The sequence below is a fragment of the Acartia tonsa genome, chromosome 4 (genome assembly GCF_053477335.1).
Source record: "Acartia tonsa isolate MP-2025a chromosome 4, ASM5347733v1, whole genome shotgun sequence".
NCBI classification, from domain to species: domain Eukaryota; kingdom Metazoa; phylum Arthropoda; class Copepoda; order Calanoida; family Acartiidae; genus Acartia; species Acartia tonsa.
In genome coordinates, this window is record NC_137263.1 from 15,523,406 (window position 1) to 15,550,528 (window position 27,123).

General features: G+C 33.9%; 1 protein-coding gene and 1 long non-coding RNA gene across 2 annotated transcripts in view; both read left to right on the forward strand.

Moving 5' to 3' along the window:
- The window catches only part of LOC145316246 (uncharacterized), a 39,634-nt gene that overhangs the window by 4,466 nt on the left and 8,045 nt on the right, over positions 1-27,123 (forward strand). The window contains exons 3-8 of the mRNA XM_080156667.1: positions 45-161; positions 520-609; positions 1,269-1,360; positions 1,854-2,083; positions 2,644-2,811; positions 3,485-3,510. Coding sequence (XP_080012793.1) covers positions 45-161; positions 520-609; positions 1,269-1,360; positions 1,854-2,083; positions 2,644-2,811; positions 3,485-3,510 — 723 coding nt within the window. The remainder of the gene's footprint in view (positions 1-44; positions 162-519; positions 610-1,268; positions 1,361-1,853; positions 2,084-2,643; positions 2,812-3,484; positions 3,511-27,123) is intronic.
- On the forward strand, positions 3,670-5,304 carry LOC145318244 (uncharacterized). The gene is made up of 2 exons (XR_013879270.1): positions 3,670-4,068; positions 4,550-5,304. It is a non-coding gene; the product is annotated as an uncharacterized LOC145318244 (long non-coding RNA).

The window sequence follows — 27,123 nt, forward strand, 5'->3', positions numbered from 1 at the left end:
CGTATATTCTATATCCATTGTTTTACCTTGATTTTATCTCCCAGGTATACTGAGGATGGGAGTGAGGTGCTGGTTGGACTGATGGATGGAAGCATAAAAGTGATAAATCCTGCAGCAGCCAACCAATCCATCAGTGTTCTGGCCAACCATGATACTATCAAGTAAGGTTCACCCTGTACAAATTTTGTGAAGTTTTCATATCCACTAGTTAAACTATTCAGATTTAAAAAGATAAGTAAAAAGTGCCTTTTTTTTTGGGGGGGGGGGGGGTCGGTTTTTTTGGTCAATAGACAAAATCAATAGTTTAAGGGGTTTTACTATTTTCACAAGAAGCAAATTTACAACCACTGTGTTTTTGATAAAAAAGTGGATCTCAATTGTAGGTGTATATTTATAATTGACAGTGTTTACTTGTACATTTAAATAAAAGAAATTGCATAAAAACTTTAAATTTGATTTAAAACTTTTCTACAGCCAAATTTACCATGAGTTAACAACATGAGTAAATTTAAAATTTAGAGAATCCCTACCCGTGACCTGTATAAGAACTAAACCTGGACCTGAATGGAAGAACACAATAGGGGCCAGCTATGCTTCCGGTCATCTCAGGTAGTTTTTTATTGAAGCTACCGAAAGAGGAAATTGTATGTATTGAGAAATTCTTCACTTGTCTAAATAATGTAAAAACGGACAGGGTTTCTTTCCTTTTATTATAAAAGTGTCTGCGCCCCTACAATATAGTGACTTTGTATTTTAACGCCGATTGGAAATGTTGAAAATATCTTTAAACCATCCAAATACTTTATTTTAGAAAAGAAATAGCCAAAAAAACAACCGGAAACCTTCCCTGAAATTGAGAACTCAATCGGTTTGATTAGTATAAGGATCTTAACAGACATAAAATAAACCTTTAATTATATACTTTATGTAATAGGATTACACATTTTCACATTATACAAACTTCATATTTATGTGTTACATTTCTATTAGATTTGGGAAACAGTTTTTTTAAGCATAAGGCTTGTTGAAAGTAAAAAATGTAGCTTATTATAGTGCCTATATAAAATGACGTCATACTGGCCTACTAATTGTCAATTGAAATGTATACTGGCCTGCTATTAATAATTTAGTCTGTGTATTGGTCTATCATGTCATTTTTTTATAGGCACTAAAAAGAGCTTCAAAGTAAATTATTCAATGCTTTGCTTATTTCAAAGTGCAATTTCAATTTATTTTCCCGCAAACTCATTAGGATACAAAATGTTTAGGGTTTGGAACATGGAAACATGCAGTGTACAGTTTAGTATTCAAGAAGCTGAAGAAATTTTGTGTCTCAGCTTCAACCCAATAATCAATATAGGTCATTTTTAGTAGCGAATCTACTCTATTTTAGTTTTTTTGTCTGTTTTTCTATCAGTCGGTAATGCTATGGTGACCCGATTTTTGTTAAATGTTGTATTCAAAATTTTTCTTTGTCTATTGCTTAAGATTATTAAAGCAATGTCGTGGATTTAGTTTGATTACTTTTAGAAAAGATTTTGTTTTGCTTCTTGAATATCGGAATTGAAGATTTTCCTTTTTTTAACAAAATGGACTAAACAAAACCTATTTAATCTTCCGTCTTTTGTATCAAAAGCAGAGCTTTTCTATAATTAGGGGGATCGGTCCGTACGTACGTAACGGTTAGTTCTTTTCGTAAATTAAGTCATATTAGAATTGTCCTATCGATTTTAAACAATGGATGATTCCTATAAGATAAATAAGTACGATTTAGGAACGTAGCAACTAATAATCGTTACCAGAAAGTCCATACGTCCATTTTTGTTTCATGTATTGATTCAACAAAATTTTAGTTGGTGTTGGAAAAGGAAACGGTGAAATAAAGCTGTTTGATCATGAGACCCAGAAGCTAGCCTCAATCCTGACCAAGAGCAAGAACCCCAACATGATCGACGGACACAAGAGCAAAGTATTCTCTATAGTTAACCATCCCCTGAACCCGCAAGAGTTTATATCCGGAGGATGGGACGGAGAAATTCATATCTGGGATGCAAGATGTCCTCATAGTGTAAGAAGAATACAGGTCAGCTTAATTTTTTTGGCATTTTTTTTTGTATCAAAACAAATCTTTAAGTGTTTGTGTATGTCTGTTCTTCTGTAGAATGGCCCGATTTTTAAAAATTACATCACGGGAACATTGTTATGGTGAAGATTTTAACCTCTAAGAAATTCTTGTAAATAAATTATCGAATCGGCAAAATGTTCTTGGGATCGATTATCTATAAAAATCGTTAAAAATTTAAAGGCCTTGTTTCTAAACGGTATAACATAAAGGACATGTTTCTAAACGGTATAACATATATAATATGTTATTACAAAGTTTAAACTAACATAATTCTGCAGCCCACATAAATGCGCGAAAAAGACTTATTTTAAGCCTGTTTTCTTCAGTCAAGCTTTCCTTGTAAAGAATTACAGAATATTTGCAGGCCTTCTCATGTGGCTCATAACGATATGTGGGAATTAGATGTACGTTCAGCCGTTTGGCAGCTAGTAGCCTTTAAAGTGCATAAATTTTTTTTTGAAATAATCGTTCCCAGGAACATTTAACCTCGAACTTCACTATATCCAAAACATCTTTAGGGACCATTTATCGCTGGGGAAGGACTGGACATGGACAGGAAGGGAAGAGAAATTCTGGCAGGATCCTGGAGGGGACAGCACCAGCTCCTACAGATTGACTATGGGTCTGGTGCCATCATATCTGATATTGAACCAGATACTCAGAATTCTTATATTTCATGTCTACAGGTATAAACAACAAATCGCAAAAAGTTTTTTTTCTTTGTGACATTTTATCATAGCTTGTCCATAGATAAAATTCAGGGGTGGGAGGGAATAAAATACAATAAAAAGTCCTTATTCAGCCCTTCCTTTAAAAAAAACCAGTTCATTAAGCATTTTATGTAATGCTTGAGTGCTTAAAACCTGTAAATAATTGCTAATTAAAGTCAGATTAAAAAAACATATATATTTAAATAAAATATTGAAATAGATTAGTACGCAAAATAGATTTTAAAGGAAGTCAGCAGAAAAAAACACTGCTCTAACTGCTGTAAGACTGCCACAGGTAGACCAAATATACCAAAGTCCGAAGATTTTATGGAGTTGAAAATCTTTACAATTCTTAAGAAATACCAGAATTAATAGGTATTTAGTCACAGAAGATAAAATGATTTTTTTTGAGAGACTTTGACTATGAAAATTGGTATTTTTATTGTAAAAAAATATATTTTTGTTGTTGTTTTGTTATTGAAGATGGAGGCTTGCAATTTGGGCATTAGGTCTACTTGTGGAAGTTTTTTTTCAGCATTTAGAGCGGTGTATTTCCTGCAGACTTACTTTAACTGATCATGTTAACACATTAAAAAATGTTTTTTAAATGTTTAATTGTTTAATTGATTGATAAATATCTTGTTTTTAGTACCTTGGAAAAGACCATGCAATGACAGGAATCAAATATTATAATATGTTATCCTATTTACTAAAGTAAGAGGATGTCTACTTTTCTGTGTGTGTGTGTGTGTGTGTCCGCTATGGTCTCTGAAATGGTGTAGATTTATTGTACATATATCATTTGTTTTTAGTGACATGGGTCACCTCCGGGTTCCAGGGACAAATGTAATCCTTTATCACTATTTCACAGGACTACAATCTCTCACCAATGTCTCCTTTCCAGATCAGTGACGCATTAATCTCTGTTCGGCGAGTATATCTATCCTTAGAATGGTGGTATTATATTACACCGATCCTAAATCCAAATACGCTTAAGAGATAATCTTTTGCTTATAAGCCCTATTCCGAAAATGGTATTAAAACATTACTGATAACTTTATACTGCTATTTAATCTAAGAATTTTTTATTCCTAGGTATCTAACTTTGCCAACACTTTTGAACTGGAAGTATCTATTGTGGTTACTAGAGTCATGCGAACATGACTACAATATTCCGTTCTGCTGCCTGTATCCCCGTGAGGCGTGAAGTTCTTTGTTAGGTACCTTTGTCAGGTAAGAAAATCACTAGACTAGCTCCGAACCGATCTTCCAGAGTATTAGCAAAATAAAACTACCTTTAAGACGTGAACTTATTCAGAGTTCTAATCCGAAAATATTAAATTGTCCGAATAGATAATGATCTCCAACTTTTCTGGACTTCAGAAGCTTGAGGGAGGATCCGGTTTGTTAGTATCGGCCGTCAGATAATGAGCTATCATCAACCGTTAGTGGCTCTGCCACCACCGTACTTTCCCTTTGTTATTCCTATTTAGCCCCGTAGTGACTTGTAATTTAATGGTGCCGCTCACCACACTATAGGAGTTCTCTTCAGAACAAAAACTTGGAGATAACTATCCGTTCGGATGCCTAAGCTTTTAGGCCCTAAGAAGGCCTTATCCTTAAATTTATCTCAATTGACCAACATCAAATGATATTCTACAATTTATTTAACAAAGTATTATGAATTTATCTAACAAAACTTTTTATTTTTTAGGTGTGTTTTAAATGAAAAATCCTAAGTTGAGCCGCCAGGACCCTCAAGAAAATTCCAAAGCAAGAGAAGGGAGTCTTCCCTTAATTTTTAGAATTTTTTAAAGAGTATGTGTAATATAGTAATTCCGTATCACGACTGACTGTTTCTCTTTTCCAGGTTTACTTTTATAGGCCCGAAAGCCTTAGGAAAAAGAGAGACAAAAAGGATGACTTTTATTTTTGTGTTGATTTTTATGTTTTATAGAAATTGGCGACCTGATTATTAAGATTTTGCATTTAAAAGTGTGTGCATATCTCAACTAAATTACAATAATCATTTCATAAATTAGTAAGATCACATTTTATTTTATTTTACTTCAAGAATACATTAAACTATTGGTTTCAAATTAGTTTTTCTAATGATGTTTTTTTAATGTCATCTTTAATTTTACAAATTTTCATTCTTTTAATTTAGTTTGTTTATCACGAAACCTCTAATTTTATGATTCTTGTGTTGTTTTACTAATGTTAATTTATACTGACAATATTTGCTAATAATTTTTTAGCTGTACTATGACCATTCTATTAAAAAGGGTTATTGTCTCTCACTTTACCTTTTAGGGTCTTCGTTTTATAGATCTTATTTCCCCATTTTAATAAATAGGTCTTTATACATGCTTTTTTACTCAAAAGTTATATTAAATTGTTTTAAATTTGTCTAATTTTGATAATATTTTTATAGTCTTTTACTTTCATTAGAATAAATACATAATTTAAGGTATGGGTTGGATTTTTCCCCAGTAAAGCTACTCTACAAGTTATTCATAAAATCGGTTTAGGGGAAAAGGACGAACCATGTACCCCCCTCAAAAAGAAAAGCTCGATTATAACACGTTTCAGGAGGCTAAAAGATGACCCGTGTTTCATACAGCCTTGTTTTTTGAGGTGTTTTAAATCATAGGATATCTTTCGTTTATTATTTTAATGATTTTTTTGTGTTTTTTGTGCAAAGAAAATTTTCTAAATACTATATTTACTATATTATTAAAGTTTTTTATTTCATAAACATAAGGAGACCAAAAATACTTATACCGATGGCCAAATGTCGTCTTATCTCACATATTTCGCGAATGCCGCGTACACTCCAGAGTACGCCATATTGAATAACCATGCCGGTTTTAGTTTACTTTAAGGTGGCGGCACGCTGAAATTTTTTATTTTGTAAAAAGGGAAAAATACAGTGAAAATTCACCTTTTATAGGTTAAAAATATGAAAAAAGCATGTGTAAATGCATAAATTAAGGCTAGGTGATAATTTTAATATATTTTCCCTTCGAATTAGCCTTCGGTGATAAGTTTTTTGTCTTGTCGAATGAGGAATCAATTCTTCATATTGATATTATTAAAAGTGATTCCTATTTTTCAGATTTTTCGATTATTTTGAGATTTTACTTATTTCCTGTCAGGCATTATGTTAAATGAAGTTGCCATGGGGAGCTTATACTCGGTCCTGGCCGAGTATAATCTCACCATGCAACAATTTAATGCCCTAAACATTTATACCGGCGGTAAGCTGGTAGAAATGTTAGGGCAGCCAGGCAGGGATAAGGAGGAGGACCGGCTGTATCTGCAGGTAAATATTCTTTTTTATTGTTCCGGCACTGATCCTTAACCCTGTTTTTTCTACGGAGACTTTTTTACTATAATAGATAATATTTTATCAAATAAATATTTCAATCACAATAATGTATTCCCTTAATATTATTAATTTTATGTTTATTAGAATCAGCTTCTGTTTTTGGTTTAGTTTTCTTCTTTTATTTGCTGATTTTAATAAACATAAGATGTTATTACATTAATTACAATATTTTCGGTCATTATCGCTTAGTTTCAATGTAAATCATTTTTTATCAGTTTTCTTAAAAATTCTCTATTTTATAATTTAGAATTGTATAATATTTAGTCTCCCTATTGCGGTAGGTAAATATCTTTTTCGGACTAAATTTTATACGTATTTTTTAAAGAAACTTTTTTCATTTTCATAGTCATATAAAATTTCAGACATCCCTGCATTATGCTTATTGCATAACAATTGTTTTGTGTTTGAATTTTATATTTTATTTTATTCTGTTTTAATTATTCTTTTTTGATAAATAAATGATTTTCCTTTTTTCAGGACGTGTTGTATAAGTTAGAGAAGGCTGGATTGGATATGATCAGCCCGGCGGATCCCGTGTCGGGCGACGTGTTGATTGCCACCCTAACTCTGATTTCTCTGTTGATTGTCCTCCTCTCTGTTAAATTCCGTAAGTGCATAGTTCGTTTTATTCGATTTTGACCGATTTTTTAATATATTTAAACTTTACTACTTTATTTGCTGAAAGTAAAATACCCAAACAATTTAGCCTCTTTTATTTGTGTATTTTTCAATCAGTTTACCATATTTTAAATTATTGGTCAAAGGAACCGTCTGATCAATGTCACCCTCTCCCACTTATATTATTTATATAAGAGCAGCTAGCAGTGACAGAAAGGTATCATTGATCAGATATTTCCCCGAACATATTATATATACTATCGTATTTTATTATTTTAGTCAACTTAATTATAGAGTAGTTTTTTCCCTTTTTTAGCTTTAGGTTTTTTGTGGTTTTTTAGCCAGCATTAGCTTTTTCGTGTTACCTTAATTTTAAAATTTTATAAATTTTCCCTTTTAAAAGTAGGAAATTTTGCTTTGGATTATTGAGTAAGAATAAATTTTGTTTTGGGTTTTGATTAAAAATAAATTTTGCTTGGGGTTTTTTGGGTAAAAATTTGTTTTGGGTTTTTTTGAGTAAAAATAAAATCCTTTTTTGCGTTTTTGTTTCCAGTGGTAGATTTTCATTACATTTGATTTTGTAGTCGTTTGACGGTCCTTTTTGTTGGAATCTTCCTGTTCTCATGCATTTTTGTCTTGTGGTAGTCGGGATTATTGTGGAACATATTGAGTTTTTTGTCTATCATTTGTTGTGTAGCCAAGTCCAGTTGGTGTCTGCTGAGGTTTTTTATAATTCTTATCGTTCTGCATACAGTTTTCCTGTTTCCTGGTAGAAAAGACATAGGCCCAATTTCTATGTCGTACACAGGGATTTTTAGAAACCAATTTATGATGAAACGCCCGTCCCGTCTGGCTTCATTTGCCAAGAAGGTCCATTTATGTTCCCCAACTACATTATATTGTTGTCTTAGTATTAGGGCAACTTCTGACATTTTTCTGCAATCTTTGTAGCTTCCTAACCAGTTATGTGTACACAAAATATTGTCTCGGTTAAAGTTTAGATAGGGGATCTCGGTTGTTCTAAGATATTTTAGTTGTTCTTGGTATTTTTTATCCCATAGTTGGAAAGGATCTTCAACTTCCGCGGCTGTTACAGGTAGTTGGCTAACGCTGTCCATAGGGGTTGGTTGGTCCATTGTACACGCCATGCTTGGTTGGTTTATCTGTTGAGTTGGTTGAGGGGCATTAGCTATGTCCTTGTCTATTTCAGCAAAGAGGTCCTCTAACATGTCGCTATAGTCAGGGAGATCCTGAAAGGTAAGGTTTAATTCCGTTTCTATGGTTTCTTCCAGGCTTGGTGATGATGGTTGTAGCGTATTCGCAGAATTTGCCGGGACATCGTTGCAGTCAATGCCAAGAACGCTTTTGACTATGGTTTTTCGATAGTAGTTTAGGTCTTGACCGCCAAAGTTGAGTGGTTCTCCCCTGATCAAGGCAACCGCCGTTTTACAGACGTAAAGGCCACATTCAGTTAGATTTGTTTGTTGTGGCGCATCGTTGACGATACTAACGGTTACAGGCGTGTTTAGAATTCTTTCTTCTACAAAAATGTGGTGTAATTTTTGCAGACTTTCAACAATACTTTTTCTATGATCTGCTAAGTCCCATTGAAGAAGCGAGTCATAGTATGCTATTAGATTGCTTGATTTATAAACTACGACGAGAGCCCAGTGGTTTCCCCTTAGGTGAAGGGGAATTAGGACTACTTCTCTATTTAACATGGTATTTAGTTGTCCGTCATATATTTGGTTTAGTTCCTCTCGGCTGTTGCTTTTTAGAAATTCGCCAAAGTAGGTATGTAGAATAGAGACATTTTCAAGATGACCAAGTTCTTCCATTAGAAAGGCAAATATTACTTCCCCTCCCATCCATTGATTAGGACACAAGGTTAACATTTCAGCTGGGGTAATTGGACGTTTGTATTTTGGGGTATAAACGGTCAAATTCCTCTCAACCAATTGCATTAGTTCTCTGGATGGGAAATCTATATTTTCAGCTGATAACATCAGCTTCCTTAAGGCTTCGGTTAGGACAGATTGGTATTGTCCCTCGGGATAGGTTTCAGATTGCCCAACATGATTATTTACCCCCTCAATTGGAGCTGTCGTTCCTGAAAAATTATCAGCCATTGTCAATCCTCTCAATTGTCCACCTGAGCGTGGCTGGGATAGGCGGGAATGCCCTGACAAATACAGGTGGTAGAACCACCCTGAGCGGTGACGCTGTATTTGCGGGACTTTGCAGCCGCAGCTAATAACTTCTCGTCTTTAGGAAATGCACACTCTGATTGTTCATTCTAAAAATATTTAAAAATCATTAAAGGTTCTGTATCCTTTCCTTTATCCCGGATTAATTTAGCCTTTTTTGATTAATAACAGGAAAATTATTAATTAGTGATTGGGATGTATCAAAATTGTTTAAAAATTTAGTTAAAAATGGAGAAATAAGCATTGGTTTTTGAGGTATCAGGTGGTAATTTATCACGTATGAGTTATTAAAATTATTTCGTAATGGAAAAACTGTGGTTTACCTTAAAAATTGTTCTTTTACAAAACTATTTCTATTCGAGTTATAATCAATAAAAGTCAAGCATGATTCCAGATAGATGTGTCCAGCCTCAAGTCTTAATTGTAACTGATTTAATTTGATTTTGAATTATTCTTTAATATTTTTTAGAACAATATGGAGGTTTTTTTATATGTTTTTATAATTAAGCAAAATTTGATTTTGTGACATAATAATGTTAAAATTTGTGTGCCGTAGTTTTTGTAAAGTAGTCATTTGCGTTTTAAATGTCTAGTTATTGTCTTTTGGTCTTTTTTAGAATTTTAATGGTTTTTTGGTTACCCTGGTAATTTCTGGTACTGCGTGGATGTTGTACAATTTTCCTAGTTTGTCGGTCTAAAAATATATATATATATAGGTACCTAAAAATAAAATTAGTAGTAAGGTAATTGGATGTATGTTTTTTCTATATAAACCTGGATCTTTTAATGATATTAATTAAGATTTTAGAGGATTTTATCTATTTTGTTAGAAGAATTTTTTTTTTTTTTTTTTTTTTTTTTTTTTTTTTTTTAATGTACACTAGTGGCCGACCCTTCAAACGGCTGGCCCTTGGAGGTTAACGAGCTCATATTCAGTATGTCTAATTTCTTGTTCTTTGCAACAACAACATTTTGCTAAATTTTTTGCGTCATTTTTTGTGCAAGGGAACCATCTGAATTCTCCTTCGTTACTAATGAAATAATTACTAAAACATGTAACAATGACTATGAGCACGTTAAAACCTCCAAAGGAAATCCAAACGAAAATTGCCCACCAGTGTTGCATTATAAAATCGTAAATTACCCCTAAGATATCATTGAAAGATCCAGTTTTTCCAAAATATTTGTTAATAATGTCCGGCGTCATAAGAAAGCTGGCGATAGGATTTCCTTCGTGTTGGTAAATTTCACAGGTAGTGTTGCAGGCATAAGTTAGGTCCTCTATTAATTCTGTGTGTGCGTCTGCTGAGAATGTAAAAGTATAATCGCAACTTTTCACTGTGTCCTTTATGCATTTGTTGTCCTCTACTCTTATATGTCTTCCTAAGCAATATACAGAGTGATGATGGATTAGTGTTTTGTCACAAAGGAGCTCTGGGGGAAAGGTAGATGAAAAAATCGACCTTTCTCGCAAAGCCCATTGTGGCACACCACCAAACCACATCGATTTGTATTTGTATCCATAATGTTTATCAGTATTAAAGGCCCATAAATAATCATCATGGTACAACATGCTTACTATAGGTTTATCAGCAGCTACTAAATCCACGCATTCTCGTAGTAAGGTGGGATCAATCACTTTAGGTTGATCCCCCAATGGGATAATATTAATTAGATAATTTGATATTAGGTCTATTTCTTCCATGATACGGCGGTATATTCTTTGTCTCAAAGGTGTTTTGGTCCCTTTTAAGATGTCATAGATTTTTTGTATTCTGAGGCCTAAGTCAAATTCCTGTAGCTTTAAGGTTTTTCTAAAATTGATTTTGGAATAGAGTGGTGTGAGTCCACTATTTGGTATAGATTCTAGAGTATTCTGAATTTTTTCGCTATCTCGTGCTAAGCTTGCTAAAATTTCAGTTAAAGTGTCATATTTTGTTTCCAATCTTATTAATCTTTGTCTAGTTTCAGGAGTTTGTACTAAGCTTTTGATTTTTTTAATTTCGCCATAAGCTAGATTAATTTGAGACAGAACTTCTTCGGATGATCTGAAGTCTGGATAATCAGATTCGTTATCACCCTCGTCATTGTCTCCATTATCGGATTGTTCTGACCTATCGTTATTATTTTGATCTCCATTATTATTATTTTGTCCTCCATTGTCATTGTTTTGTCCTCCATTGTTATTGTTTTGTCCTCCATTGTTATTGTTTTGTCCTCCATTGTTATTATTTTGTTCCCCATTGTTATTTTCTTGGGATGATCCAGCATTGACTGGAGGTGTTTCACTGTTTGTTGGAGGTGCTTCACTATTACCAGGAGGTACGGCGTTCGCTTCTGATTGTCCTCCATTGTTAGCTGGAGGTGTTTCGGAGCTTGATCCTGCCGGTGGTGCAGGTTTTTCAGAGGATGAAGGAGTTTCATTCTCCACTTTTGGTCCGCTGAGTGGTAAATTATTGCCTTCAAGTATTTGTCGTTTTAAAATACGATTTTGCTTCTTTAAATCCCTATTTTTCCCCATAGTTCTCTTGAATAGGCCTCTAAGATAGCGGTTTTTTAATGTTTTTGATTTTAACATTGAGTTAATGGAGATTATACTATTTTGTAATGCGATTTTTTCAGCAACAAGTTTTAGTTCTTTATTTTTTGCTACTGCTTTGTCATTTTGCAGAGTTTTTTCCATTTCAATCCCTTCATTGATGTATGAAGTAGCAGATTGAAGTTGTTCTTTTAATTCTGAAATTTCTTGTGACAATTTCTCTCTTATTTGTAAGATGTTTCTCCCATAATCTTTTTGAGCTTTTTCTTTTTCTAGTGTTAGATCTTTGATAGTTTTTTGGCAGTCTTCTAAATTATTTTCTAATAAACCCCTTTTTATTTCTATTTCTTTTATTTCTTTATTTAGCCAGTTTACCTTATCATCTTTAAACCTATCTTTTTGGAATATTAAGGTATCTAATTGATTTTGAACTGTGGTTTTTTCGTTAATGGCTTTATTTCTTTCTAATTCTAGTCTATTTATTTCTTTTTGCAAAGCAAGTATATTTTGATTTAATTCTTGGAGATTCTTTTCTAGAGTATTTGTCCTTTTTTCGCAATTCTCTAACCTTATTGTTAGTAGTTCTTTATCGTTGTTGACCTGTTTGTTGTCTATTGTTAGTGATGTTACAGTACTTTTAAGTTCATTGAGACTTAAATCAGTACTTAATTTTTCAGCTGTTATTTGTTCGTATAATTCATTTAATTCTGCCCATCTTCCTTCCGCTGTATCAGCTCTTGTTTTTTCAGCCGTTACTCTACTTTCTAGTGTTAATTTACTTCCAAATAAGGCATGATTTTCCGTTTCTAGGTCATCATACCTTCGACCTAATTCCTGATATGTTGAAGATAAATGTGCTAAGTTTGCTGAACAATCTCGTTGTAGATTTTCTAGCTTGGTTCTTTCTTGTGTCTCTAGTTTAATGATGTTTTCTAAATCTTCTATATGATCTTTTAACCTTGCTATTTCGCTATCTTTATTAGCTGCTTGATTAACAAGTTGTCCTAGATGTTGTCTTAGTTCAAAAATAGTTTGCATTATATTTACGTGGTCGGGTTCATCACACTCTGTTAGATCCACCTCCATTATTTCCTCTGTCAACCTATTTAGTGGTATACATCTTAATCCCTTTCTATTATTTTCATCTTTAGGTAAAGGTTTTATTGAAGCATTACTTTCCCCACTGACTTCCATTTGTGATTCGGGATTATTTTCGGGTTTTATTGGGTTAGGGTCATCATTGTCAACCTCCATTTCCGTGTTAAGATTGTTTTCAGGTTTTATAGGATTGGCATTTGAGATGGAATCTTCCATGTCTCTGGATAGATAAGATTCTACGTCGGGTTTAACTAGGATTTCTTCAGGTTTTATGTTTGGAGTGTGTTCAGGTAAAGGAGGTTCTTCTTTTACAGGTGAAGAGTTTTCAGGTAAATGAGATTCTTCTGTCACAGGAGAAGAGTTTTCAGGTAGATGGGATTCTTCTGTCACAGGAGAAGAGTTTTCAGGTAGATGAGATTCTTCTTTCACAGGTGGAGAATGCCCAGGTAAAGGAGGTTCTCCATTGGAGGCTGCATGGCTATGACCTTCCTGTGGTTCTTCAGGTTTGGGAGAAATCATAGGAGCTTCTGTTTTTGTTGTAGGATTAGTATTCGCTACTGTTGCTGAGCTCGATTCTTCCGTAGGGTTAGAGCTAGTTTCAGTAGTTGGAGGGGTTTCTGTTTTTGTTGTAGGATCTGTACTTGCTACTGTTGCTGTGCTCGATTTTTCCGTAGGGTTAGAGCTAGTTTCAGTAGTTGGAGGGGTTTCTGTTGATGGGGTAGATTCAGATTGTGTTGAAGGTAGTGTTGGTGGAGGTGATGGAGGTAGAGATTCAGATGTTGGTTCCACTGTTGAGTATGATGAAGGGGGTTGTTCATCCCCTAGTTCATCTAGTTCACTTTCGTGAATTTCATCGCTATCGCTTTCAGAGTCGGAGCTCGAATTCATTTGAGCGTCAGAGTCAGTGTCAGGATTATAATTTGGGTCGTCATAATCATTATAGTTATAATTGAGTCCTCCTAAATCCATATCTTGACCCCCGTTGTCTTGACTGTCACTATTTGTATTTATATTGTTTGAAGTAGAAGGGCCAGCTGAATTAGCACTAAATAATGGAAGATTATTTGATTCCAAAAAGTTGATTAAACCAGAAGATGAATCGCTGACATATTGGCGAAACACTTCGTCTGGCATACCTTCCATTCCTAGCAATTTAGCTATGCCTTTTCTTACTTTCTTTTTTAGTACTTGGGTCTTGTATCTTTTTAAATCAAAATTCCCTAGTTTTCCTATTCTAAATAATTGTTCTCTTCTTAAGTTTTCGATTCCATAATTTACTGATATACTTATTTTTAGTTGTTCAGATCTGGGTCTATCGTTATATTGAGTAGGTGGGTTGTCAAAACCGTTATCAAAGACTATTGCCAATATTTGTCTCATAGTGAAAGCTGGAAATGCTGGATTTTCTATTGCTGGGGGTTTGTTAGAAATTGCGGGGTCAAGACGTGGTTTTTTAGGTTCACTTCGCTTTTTTCTAGTAGGACTTTCAGTGGTTGTAGGGTTACTAGTAGTAATCATGTCATATAATTCTATAATCAGATCCTCTACGTTAGCTAATTTACATGTAATAGTGCCATTTTTGATTCTATCCAAACTATTTTTTAAGTCTAGTAATCCTATACCAATATGGTTCAGTTGTTCGTTTTGGAAATATCTCCTAGCAATGAATTTAAAAGCTTGCCAAAAGCCATGTTGAATTTGATCTCTAAAAATGTTTTTAAACTCTTTTTCCCCTAGAATTTGTATTTTGAATTTTATGGAATCTTGGTAATAAGAAGGGAATCTTTCTACTGGTAGGTAGTGAGATTCCTTGAGAAAACTGACCTGTTCCCCTTGTAACACACCACTACTAGCCCCAAATAGTAAGGATAGGATTAACAAAATCATTTCCTAAAAGTAGAAAAAAGTTTTTTAGTTTATCGTCTAGTTTTTTGTGTAACCACTGAAAGTCGTACTTTTTTAATCGTCCTATTTCTTCAATTTATCATAATGAATACGCAATTTTCTGTTTACAATTGCATTAATCGGATAGTCAGGTGATATCAGACAGTGCAGGTAGTCGATCCATAATTGGTTGTAGTCTGATTTGATGTGTAGTCCATTGTCTTTTTTCAAGTCTAACACATATTTCAGTATTATTTTTTGAGCGGTCTTATTCCCTCCTAATTTTCGGAAAGAGAACAAGAAGTTCCTTTTGCACAGTTTTTTCAAAAATTCCATATCTGCACAAAATATTTCGTCTATGTCTAGGTTGATTAGTATGAAGTTGATCCAGTGGCGCAATGGCACCACTCGGACTATCGGTACTTTTGCTATGGTGAAACAACGTTTTAAATTTAATTGCATTGATGACACTGTATCATGGATTGTTTTTAAATCTTGTGTGTGGTGATCAGGATCTTGGCAACACGTATAGATAAATCTTGGGGAGGTTGGCAGAATCACGATTCTTTCTTTCATTTCTGACCATTCCATCCCTTTCTTCTTGAGATTTTTAATCAGAAACCTTAGTAGTCTTTTCATACATTGTATGTAGGACGTTGTTTTGTCGTTGTCGAAACCGGTTGTATTTTCTGGGTTGTGGTGGTCATTTTTACATTGGTTGACAAATAGAGAGTTTCCTGTTAAATTTAACAGTATTAGTGTGTTTTTGTTTAATTCTTTTCTTACGGTTTTAAAGAAATTTCTTTTTATTTCTCTTTTTCTGGGGGGTAAGTTTGATGAGTATAACATTTGTACATTTGTTAGAAAAAGAAAAATAAAACCTGCCTTTTCAAGTTCGGACCTTACTCGTTGAAAGTAACTTCCCCCTATGCATATAACTTTTTGCTTTTTATATGCAGGCGCCATCTTTTAATCTCTGATTTATATGCTGTGCTGAAACATAAAAATAATATAATTGCTTTTTAAAATGATATCAATTAATAGATTTATTGAGTATTGGTCCGATCTTTAAAAGGTTTATCTTATTTTATTTGTAATGTTTTATTAATTTTGATTTATTTTTAGTTTTGCCGAAAGACAAGCTGAAGGCCTTCTCCCGGCGTTTTTCCCTGGCGTTTGGTCAGGTGTTTCATCTGCGGTCACGTCCGGGGGGGGCCGCCGACGATTTCCAACTTGAAGATATCGAAGCCCCTATGAACAACCCCGCTGTTGAGCGCGAAGCTGCTGTTGTGGAGGACGCTCCCCCAGCTTATTGTCTTATTATGTGGTAAGTAACTTTTTTAAGTATCAAACTTATTTTAATAAAGTGTTCTCAATAACCCGCTAATTTTTTATCTCGATTTTAGCGTTTTATTATCTAAAGACATTTAACAAGAGTCTTTTAATATATTTTTTGGTATTTCTTTACTAATTTATTTATGTTATTTTCAGATTTTTCTGCTTTCCCAGATCTACCTGGGGTATTCTTTGGCCATTTGGCTGTATGCTAATTTACCATCTATTTATCTGCTGTTTAGCAGATTGCGAGGTAATAATTAGAATTTTGATATATATATTGCTTTTTTATTTAGTCAGTGAAATTATACACTGAGATCTTACAGTTTTTGATTAGTTATTGTTATGGATCCCAACTACGTTTACGACGAAGATAGTAGTGAGGAGATTGGTGTTGATCTCCATGATGGTTCGTTGGACTATCATAAAGATTTCTTACGTTGCTTAGAGCCTTCTGTAGTTAATGTTATTTGTAGGTAATGATTATTTTTTGTACTTTTTTAGAAGTATTTATTAGAGGAAGAATAGTATTATTTATTAATTCTATCTTTTTCTTTTTTAGTCGCTACCAACATCCAGCGCCGCCTCCTGTCTTGTTTAACTGTTCCGAATCTATGCCGGTTTTGAAGGAGGCGCCCGTGAGCGGCCTTCGGTCCGCTTGCCCAGCACTCTTGCTGGTTGGGGCTGGCGTTGTGTGTTTTCTTTTGGTTATTGTGGTGAGTACCTTTTATGTTTTTTAAGTTTCAATATATTTGGTTTTTATAACCTATGGTGCTTTCCTCCCTGTTTTTATTTTAGGGTTTCTGGAAAGTTATTTTTGGTCTATGTTTGACCTATTGCCCCATTCTTATCTGTTTATAAGTTTGGAAGCTAGTTGCCCTTTTTGATTTGAGCTAAAAGACCTCTTTTTTCTTTTATTGAGGAATAAGGCCGTATGCATACTTTACCCTTATTTTATTTGAATGAAACTTTAAAGGATTTTTTATTAACCAAAAGATTTAATGTTATTTGCAATGGCAAATACTCTCCCCCTGTGGCAAAAAAAAATTACCTTTTAGGGGTATTTTGACGACATATATGTAGCTTTTATATCTCCTTTAATTATTTAAATACCAGGGATGTAGGGAGGGAGGGTGTATTTGTTAAAAATTATTTTCTATCTATCTTATAAGTGATTATTTGTTCAAGACTAGTAGCGCTTTTTTACTGACTTTTAGAATTTTGACTGACTGAGTATTAGTGATATAGAATTAGTCGAGAGTAAGATAGATAGGAATTGCTATTTCATTTTATTTGCTGCTTTATGTGGACATTAGTTTGTTGCTATTTTATGTTCCTCTTTGTCTGAGGTTCGGTTATGGCTGGTTGTCCAATAGGAATTCGTTTTAAAGACAGGTTTAAGAGGTGTATTCATGAGTTAAATGCACGTGATTTGTTCTTATGCGCTTGGGTTTTTGGTATAAAAATAGTTTGCTGTTGTTTTGGTTTTATTAGTTGTGGTTTTTTGTTTGAAAATGCCTTTAACAGAGGAGGAGAAAGTTGAAGCTTTCGAGCTGAATAATAGCCATTTTGAGAGTTTGAAGTTGAATTTTACTTTCCTTTTGGATAGATTTCAAGATGAGGCTCGTTATGCTAGTTTTACTAGATTTAATGATCCAACGTTGCCTATAAGAATTAGGGAAGAATTCTGGGTTTCTGGATTCTTTGGTCGTTTGGATAGCCTGTATGAGAGATTTCTTACCCTACAACCAGTATTTGGTGTTGATCGTGAATCTTTTATTGCTAATATTAGACCTATTGTTGATGGATATTATCAGCTGCGCGAAGAGTTTTATGCTAACATGATTATAAATTAGTTTGTTGTTTCTTTTTAATAAATATGATGTGTTGTATAATTTGTGTTTTATTTTAGTGACTGAGTGTTGTTTTATTTTAATATTCGAAATTAATGTTATTTGGTTATTATGGTTTAATATCTATGTGTTTTGTTGGTGTTAAAAAGTTTTTATAGCAAGGATTACATTTTAGATGCAATGTTAAATATTATTTTTAATTTTGCTAATTTTTTCTATTGCTGTTGTGTGTTAACGCTATAAGGATTATAACTCACTTTTAGAAGTTTTATAAATTTAACGCTTTTGGAACAAAATTTTAATTTTACCTATTTATTCTAAGGGTTAAATTTTTTGTTTGTTATTTTGGATTTTTTGATATCGGTGTGTGTGTTTGTAATCTGTATGTGTGTTATTGACAATTTTAAGTATAAATATAAGTTGTGCTTTATGATTTTATCATTCTTTATTGAACTTTGGAGTAAAAATGTCTGAGAAAGATTTCACGGATGCGGATGTTTGTTATGAAAATGCGTATGAGAGTGCTTGTGAAGATTGGGATTTTATTCGAGAATACGAGTTTGGTTGTGCTCGGCAGCAGTTCGAAGCATATTTGGAATATCCTGGTGATGGTATCTGTATCTTGGCTAAAGAATGTTTGCGTGAATTGGATGTACTGTTCAACTATTTCAGCTTGAGCCGCCCCATATTTGGAGAAACCAAGGGGGCTTTTGTTCGAAAGATGAAACCTATCTTTAAAAAGGTTGCAAAGCTGGATCGATTTTTTCGAGATGCTATGGGCTTTGTTGGCCAGAATGTTTATGATATTTGGCAAGAATATTAAAATTTAAATTTGTAGTTTAGTTTCAGTTTGTAGTGTTTTATAAAATTTATTGTCATAATTTTATGAATAAATTTTGTAATATTTATTTATTTGTTGTTTTGTATGCCCGAAAATATTTCTGATCTATTTTATTTTTGTTCTATGGACGGTTTATTTAGTTTTGCGCGCGCGTATCTGGTGTGCTTAGAGTTCTAATGTTTTTTGGTTTTGGTTTTACTTTTAGTTTGTTAGCGAGTATTTTAAAAGAATGGCTGCAAGCGAAACTGTTAGATTAATTTGGGAGGATTTGACTAGCGTCATGAGGAATGCACATAGATATCTACAAATGAGGATTGAGACTTCTGATCCTACCGTTGATAGACAGGAGGTGGTTAGACTATTGGGTGTTCAAGAAACTTTAGTCGCAAGGGTCTTGCTCTGTCGGCCTTTGCCAGGAGAAACTGAGGATGTTCAACTTGCTAAGTTGAAAACTGTAGAAGATGATGTAGAGTTTCACCAGCTCCAAGTTTTTCATGTTTAGACAAATTATTTGTGTTTCAAATATACATTAATAAATGTGAAAATTATTTTATTTATTTTGTTTTATATGATATTTTCTAAAATTTGTTTTGTTTTAATATTTTTGCCGCCTCTTTTATTTCCTAGCTGCCCGCAGCTGTTGTGTAGTTTAGTTATTATTTCAATCGGTTTAAAAAGGGGTGTGTTTTATTTCTCCAGGTGTGGTAGCTATTAAGTCTTTGTTATTTGGCGCGCTTAATTTGCGCGCGAATTGGTTTATTTTTGTGCTTTAGTTGATGTTTGCTTGGTTTGTTTTGTTTAATTTCAGTTGTGTTTGGTTGCTTATTGCGAAAATGCCTACATTTGCTAGTCGCGAGGCTCTAAAAGTTATTTATGGCGATTTCACTAGAAATATAGCCAAAATTGTGGTGGGTTTACAAAACGGCGAATACGGAGATTTAGCTTCTCAAACTGATCGCGATAATTTTAGAAGAGAGTTGCTGGATCTAGAATTTGAGTGGGTCAGCCGTTTCACACCAGATGATACTAAGCCTGCTACTTTTGGGGATGATTTTATCGAGTATTCGAATGATTACATTGAGTTTATCCGTCGAAGATTCGATTCAATTTCCAACAGGATCTGTGAGAAAACCAGCGGCAGCTTTCCTTGATTTTGAAATATGTTCTTAATGTTTCCAAATTGATTTTTCAATAAATTGTGGAAAATTGTTTTTTATTTGTTTTAAACGGCGTAATAATATATTAATAGTATTATTAAAAGGTTAGATTTATTTTATATTGTTATGTTTGTATTGGAAAGAATTGTAATGTTAGGCTTGCCGCTGTAATTTAGCGCATTATCATGCAGCATTCTATTAGCCAATAGAAATTGATTAATGACAGGTTAATGAGGTTTACTCGTGAGCTTGATTCGTATCCCTAGCTTAACGTACCTGGTTATTTTGGTATAAAATGAATGGTTATTATGGTGTTTGAATCATTTATATTTTCTGTTTGAAAGATGTCGTTTGCAGAAAATGTGCTGGAAAATTCTAAAGCCTTACTTGTAAATGACCTTAATTTTGATAATTTGCAAACTCATATTAAGGTTTTATTGGATAAAGTGTTGGATGAAGTTAAATACGAGAGTGTGACCAGGTTCAACAATCCTGAATTGCCTATGAGAGTTAGGGAAGGTTTCCTTACTGGATTTCATGCACGTTTGGAACGCTTATATAGTGTCTTTCTCTCCCAATATCCCAGCTATGGTGACGATCGCGAGACCGTTGTCGTTCGCATGAGACCTATTATTGATGAATTTTTACGCCTACGCGAAGAATTTTTTATTAATATGATTATAAATTAATTTGTTACTTTTTTGTTAATAAAGATTGTATTTTGTATGTTTGATGTTTTATCTAGGCTATGTGTATTTGTGTGTTTGTGTGTGCCTGTGCAGCACGGGTGGTGTGTGTGTCCTTTAGTGACCTTCTGAAATGTACTTTACTGCTAATTGGCTTGTGTGTGCGTATGCCTATATGGCACTAGGGTGTGCATACCCCTAACTGAGTTGTGTGACGCAAACACACCAGTAGGTTAGGCTGTGTGAGTGTGTTTCAAAAATTCGCAAGTTGGATTTTCTAAATAAGCAAGTTGGTGTCATACTTATTCAAACTTGCATTGTTTGAATTAAATTTTAAATAATTTTGGATCTGTTTTATGTTCAAACTTGACATGTGTCAACTTTTTTAACCCTTTATTAGTTCTTACAAAAAGGGATGTTCATTCATTTACAAACAAAAATAATTTTGGAGCGAAACTTTCTCTGAAATTAGCTTTTTTCGTTCGTCGATATAGATTTTTGTAGTAATTATTTTTAAAAGTTGTTTTTCTGTTTAGAACCTTTTTTATTTTAGTTATTACATTTTTACAGAAACCTTTTTTGGATCGGTCCCTTTTCTAAAGTTAGCGTTTTACTTAAGTATTAACGTATAATTAAGATACACCTATCAACTAAATTTTTTGGAAATAAGCAAGCTCTAAAAATTTGCGTTTTCGTTTTAATAACAATCCTATTTTTCTGGGAGCGAAGCTTTTCTAGGCATCAGCCGCACATTCTATTGCTACAATTTTAATTAATTTGAGGCAAAACCTATTATTGTCGCTTAGAAACCTTTTTATAATTTTTCTCGTTCTACTAATTATAGAATCAAAATTTCAATTAATTTTTAATTAACTTATCCCTATCTTTTTTAAATAGAGTTTATCAAACTTTCATAATTATTTTTAAACGACACATTAACTCATTTTGTGCTTATTGATTATAATATATTTTGATTAAATAGAGATTAACATATAATGATTATAATATTAATATGGTTAAATAAGATTAAATAAGGATAATATGGTTAAATATAGGTATCATGAATAAGGATTAAATATGTTGCTACTCTAGACTACCAACTAAGCTGATGGGTGCTAATTTTCTTAGCTATCGCGACTTCTAGGGCCGTGGTCATAGCGTGGCACTGGTTGAACCGAGGCACAGCGGCGACGTCCTCTGTCAAGTTGTTGGCGAAGGTCGCCACTAGTTGGCCAGGCTCTGAAACCCCATGCTGCTAGCCCACTAGGCCTTTGTCGTTGCTCCCTGGGGTATTCGCCAAGTATGTTGCGAGTGTCGTGTTGGTAATGGTTAGCACGGTGTTCTTGAAGGTGTTGATAACGTCTATCTCGTCTATCCTGGTTGCGGTGAGCGCGGCGGCCGAGGCTTTGGAGTCGGTTTCCTTCGTGATGGGGGAGCTCGTGTCGCTCTCTCTGAAACCGGCTAGGTTTATCTCGTCCCTCCCATACTGCAGAGTCCCACTCCCTAATGGCTAGGTGATATTTGTTTATAGTATGGTCGATGCTGGCTGCATGGTCAAGGAAGATTTTAGGCAGCCTTTCACTCCGTGGAGAGTCACGAAACCAAGCGATCAAATTTTTTAAGAAGGCTTTCCATTCGCCGTTCTTTCGAATTTGATCGCTCAGCCGGTCATGAAATATCTCATCGGAGGTGGCGCTTTGGACCCATCTCAAGTCCCTGAACATTGCGTTGAAGTAGAAGATGTAATCATAGCAAAGTACAATCACATCCTCCGCCTTCATATCATCATGTACTAGTTCTATAAGTTTTTTCTTAGGGAAGCATCTAAAAAGTTCTGGTGAGTTCACAACCATCATTGTTTTTCACTTAGTTTAAGTATTGTCTTTATTTTCTGATTTTTTACTGAAAATAATTTGTGTAGCTTATTTAAGTGAATGATTGGTTAACTATTCTAAAGAGTTTTGTTGCCCTAAATTTAACCTAAATTGTACGGCTAAACTTAGAATGATTCTTCTCAAATAAGGGCGTGCCAAACGTTGATAGTTTGACTCCATGTATCGATAAAAACGTGCTGCTGATTCCTGAGTAGCTTCTCTCCTTTTTAAGTTCTTACAAGCTCTGCATAGACAGATTTTGGCTTGGATGACAGCGTTGTACAATAAATCCAACTGTCGAATTATTCTTACTAGCTCCCAATATATACTCATGCGATCAGGGGACACTACTTGTTTGCTTTTTATTAGATCTATTGTTTTTGAATGACACATATTACACTTATTCTAGCAAATGTGTTTTTTAATCACTTATTTTATTAATTTGTATTTTTTATTTTCAGGTGACCTGTATTTGTAACTCCCTCAGCCTTTGGTGTGATTTGAGGAATGTTCGCCAGCTGTTGAAGAGATCTAAAACCGAAGAGGAGGAGTTAAAAATTCGCTATAGAACCTTGAATGCAAAAACCCAACGCCTGAGAGTAGAATGTTTGAGGCTGCGAACTGAAATGCATAGTTACCAGCGACGTTATAACGTGGCTAAGCAAAAGATGGATTTAATCCCCTTGTCGCTGCGCAACCCCACTTCAAGATCTCTGCCTTATTTGTATCCCATCGGAACCCGTAGCCTTCCTACCTCGCTCCAGGATATCTGCCTGTCCGGCTCGTGGTTGGAACTTGACGTTTACAGCGAAGTGCAAGATGCTGTTACAAGGCAAGGAACTGGTGGTCAAGCTTTACCCTTGGAGTCCGACGAGCTCGAGCTTTCCGAGATTGGCCGCAATGACGAAAGGTGGGTCTTTTTAAATATTAAAGGAGAATAGCTACTATATAACTAGGATATTTGTCTTTCTTTAATTTAGCTAAGATTAAATACTTGACAGTGAATCTACTCTAGAACTAGATTTGTCGTCTGATATACTTCTCAATATTCTATTTGTTTTATTTATTTTGTTAAATTTTCGGATGTCCCGCAAGGTCAACACCTTAAAGTGTTTAGCAACCTTTCTGGGTAATTGGTAGTCGCCTATTAAATCCTCACGCAGTATTTTTATTTGCGTGGGATTCACTTTCCTTGTAGAAGTGCTCCAGATATTTTTTATGGTAATTAAAGGTCTTCCTATATGAAGTATGACCCATACCATTAAATCAAAAACTGGTTTATTTTTTGCGTAGTATTTCTTTTTTAGACGGTCACGGCGCAGCACGCAAAACTGCCCCACTTTATAGTTATGGTCATGTCTATTCTTGTTAAGTTTTTTCAACAATTTTTCTTGTCTGTTAAAAATAAACTCTTGTGTTTCATCATGTAATTGTTTAAAAGGAATCTGATAATCCTCAAATCTCTTGGATAGAGATTTGGGGTCAAATGAGAAATTTGGCCTAAATAAATTATCATTTTGCACTATTCCACCTTCAAAACCGTACAGACTAAGGTAATGGAGGTTATAAGGACTTAGTTTTGTCCCTATTAATTTTATGGTGTTCACTATATGTATTACTGTGCTTAATGCTGTTTTAATTTTCACATCTGCGGCATGTGCCCTAGCAATTCGTACTAAATTTTGGATTACTTTAATCCTATTTTCGATATTGCCCCTCGAGGCACTTTTATAAGCAGCACTATCTAAGAATCTTGAGCCTATTTTTCTCAAAAATAATTCACTTTTAGAATTTCTGATGTTTTTGCCGTTATCGGCCCAAAAATTTTTGACATGCCCATGTAATAAAATGTATTGGCTTATGCCATTTTCTACATCTTCATAGTTTAGATCTGGTAGGTAATGCAATGTGATATACTGGGTGGCTACATCCATAAAAACCAGTATTCCTTTTATTCCATCTATTTTTGATTTCTTACTAAATTCCAGTATATCCATTGCTACCACCGTATTTCTAAATTTATTATTTCTATTAATTGAGGTTAATCTTTTTAATCTTAAGTGATTGTTTTTGGATTTTATACATGTACAACATAAACCTATATGGGCTTCAATTATTTTCCGCAATTTTGATTTATACTGTACATAAAATGTTGACGTTATATTATCATGAACCCTTTTCACCCCTGCATGTACCATATCACGGTGCATGCTCCCAGCAATATAGCCGTAAAGAGGGTAGGGTAGAATTAATAAATTTTGCTTATATTTTAATGTCGTTGGATTGACGTCATTTGACAAATTTTCCTTTATTTGTAATTGTATAAAGGTAGATTTTTCAAAAATTCGCAGCCTTTCAAAAGTGGCATTTGCATTTGGTAATAATATTATGCTTTCTTCATATTCGGTGTGACTTTCAGTTTTATTTGACAAGTTTTGTTCATTATCATGGGGTTGATTTAGAAATTCATTTACTATTTCTTTTCTCATTTTTTCCCTTTCTTCCCTGTCAGGTTTTTTATTAAGTTGTTGTTCAAAATGTGCCATTTGATCTGCCATAGCTTTATTTGAACTATGTCCTACTGTACTATGTTCTTGTGTATTTAGTAAGACTTCAGAAAATGATTTTTTTGTATCTATGCTTATCCCTAAATCCTCGGTAGTTTCAATATTTAAATTTATGTTTGAGCTCGTGTTAATATTTTGTTCAATAGGGTCAGGAGTCAAGGGATCTATATTATTAAATTTTATTTGTTCATTATCTGGAAGACTATTTATTGGATTTTCTATTATTTTTTGTTCTTCGTCAGGAAAAACTGGAATAGGATCATTAATAATAAATTGTTCAGGAAAAATTGGAATAGGATCATTAATAATAAATTGTTCTTCTACGGGCACAATATCTATTGGATTATTATCCTCAATTGTTATAGGGATTGGGTCATTAAAAAGTTGTTGATTTTTATCTAAATTTGTATCTTTAACCCCTGAATCAAAATTAACATTTTGGTCATCAATTTTATTTGAACTCTTTTCAACATGTGTCATATTGTCTGATGTCTCGGGGACAGGGATAGATTTACTTGTACTTTCTTGCTGCACATTAATATTTTCTTCGGATGGATTTTTAGTAGGGACAGGAGGCAAAACTTGTTCTAGTAATTTTTCTGCTAAAGCTTTTGATTCTTGCAATTCCTTTTTACTAGGTTTTTTGGTTTTATCCTTTTTTGCCCTTTTATTGCGGGTTGTTAATTCCTCATATTTCTTAAGAACTTCGTCAGCTTTGCCTCTAGTTACTGCTAAAATTTGTACATCCGTGTCCTTGTTTATAAAGTTTTCTTTGTCCCGTATAATGGGTGCTGCATCAAAAATAGCAAAATTTTCCCCTTGATATACAGGCTTTATTTCCTCCACCTGAAAGTCAAGTCTTTCAGTAGCATGGGGCATTAAGCGGCTAATAAAATCGGCCAGCTGTTCGTCTGTCCGAATAGATAGAAAGGAGACCATTTTTCCAAACCAATAGAGAATTTTTTGACTCAAGTAATCAAGCTTACTCTTACGATTCTCTATTTTCTTGTTTCTAAGGATCTTATAACAAGCCACATTGTCTGTCAGTATTAATGTCCTTGTACCTTTGATCTCCACCTCAAAGAAGGTGAGGCCCTCATAGATGGCCAGGATCTCTAGGTACACTATACCTGTGGTCTCCATAACTTTGGGGGCCACAGTTTTTGAGAAAAACCCTAATATCTTTCCTCTCACATTAATATCATTTAAATTATTTTTCATGCTTTTTTCTAGGAACGTATAAACTTCTCTGTCACTGACGTCTAGATTTTGAACTGTCTTTTTGTATTTTCTCTGTTTTATTTCAATATTTTCTTTTACTCCCAAATAATAAAAATTGTCATTATTAACAAATATTATAATTTCAGAGTTGGAGGATTCGGTGAATCGCTGGTAGAGCAAGTTCTCGAGGATGGATCCGTCTTTGCTTGACAGGTAGATTATTCGAAGTTTATGTTTCGAAAAAATTGAAAAAGAATAAAAGAGGAATGTCTGTACGTATGGATTATTCAATGGTAGAGCCCCTGCTCTAAGTTGATTTATTTTTTCTACAAATATTTTATTCATTTCTTGTTTAGTCCTTACAACATCGTCAGATGTGACTTCCAAGAGATAGCTTAATTGTGAATACATTGTAAAATTGTTTGAAAAAATTTTATACCAATTTTCATATGAATTTGAAAAATCTAGTTTTAAAAAGATAGATATCTGATAAAATAAGTTTAGATAGTCTGATTCTTTAAAAAGTACCCCTATCTCTTCATGGTCATTAAAATATGCTTTTAATTCAGCAGGCATGTCCATAAAGTTAGGCAGCTCGGATTGAAAAAGGTCTTTAAGTTCGAATCCTAGCAAGCTGGAACCTATGGCATGCTTGCTGGCGTCTGTATATAACATCTGAAAGTCTATATTTCTTGCTGATTCATTGCTGAGATTATCAGACGCAAGTATTTCTTTGATTTTATTGAAATGAAAATCTGCTTCTTCATTCCAATCAAAATTCCTTACTTGGGGGAACAAAGCATTCATATGTCCATGGATAGGTAGGGGTAAAAGTGACCTATAGTATTGAAGATTTCCTATAAATGATTGAAGTTCTTTTAATGTTTTTGGAGCCTTTAGTTGCATTATATATTTGACCTTTTTGTCCGGGACGGTAATCCGTCCCTGGCCTATTTGATAGCCTAATACAACTACTTTATCTTTGCTTAAGTCTGTACAGAAAGTACATTTGTCCAA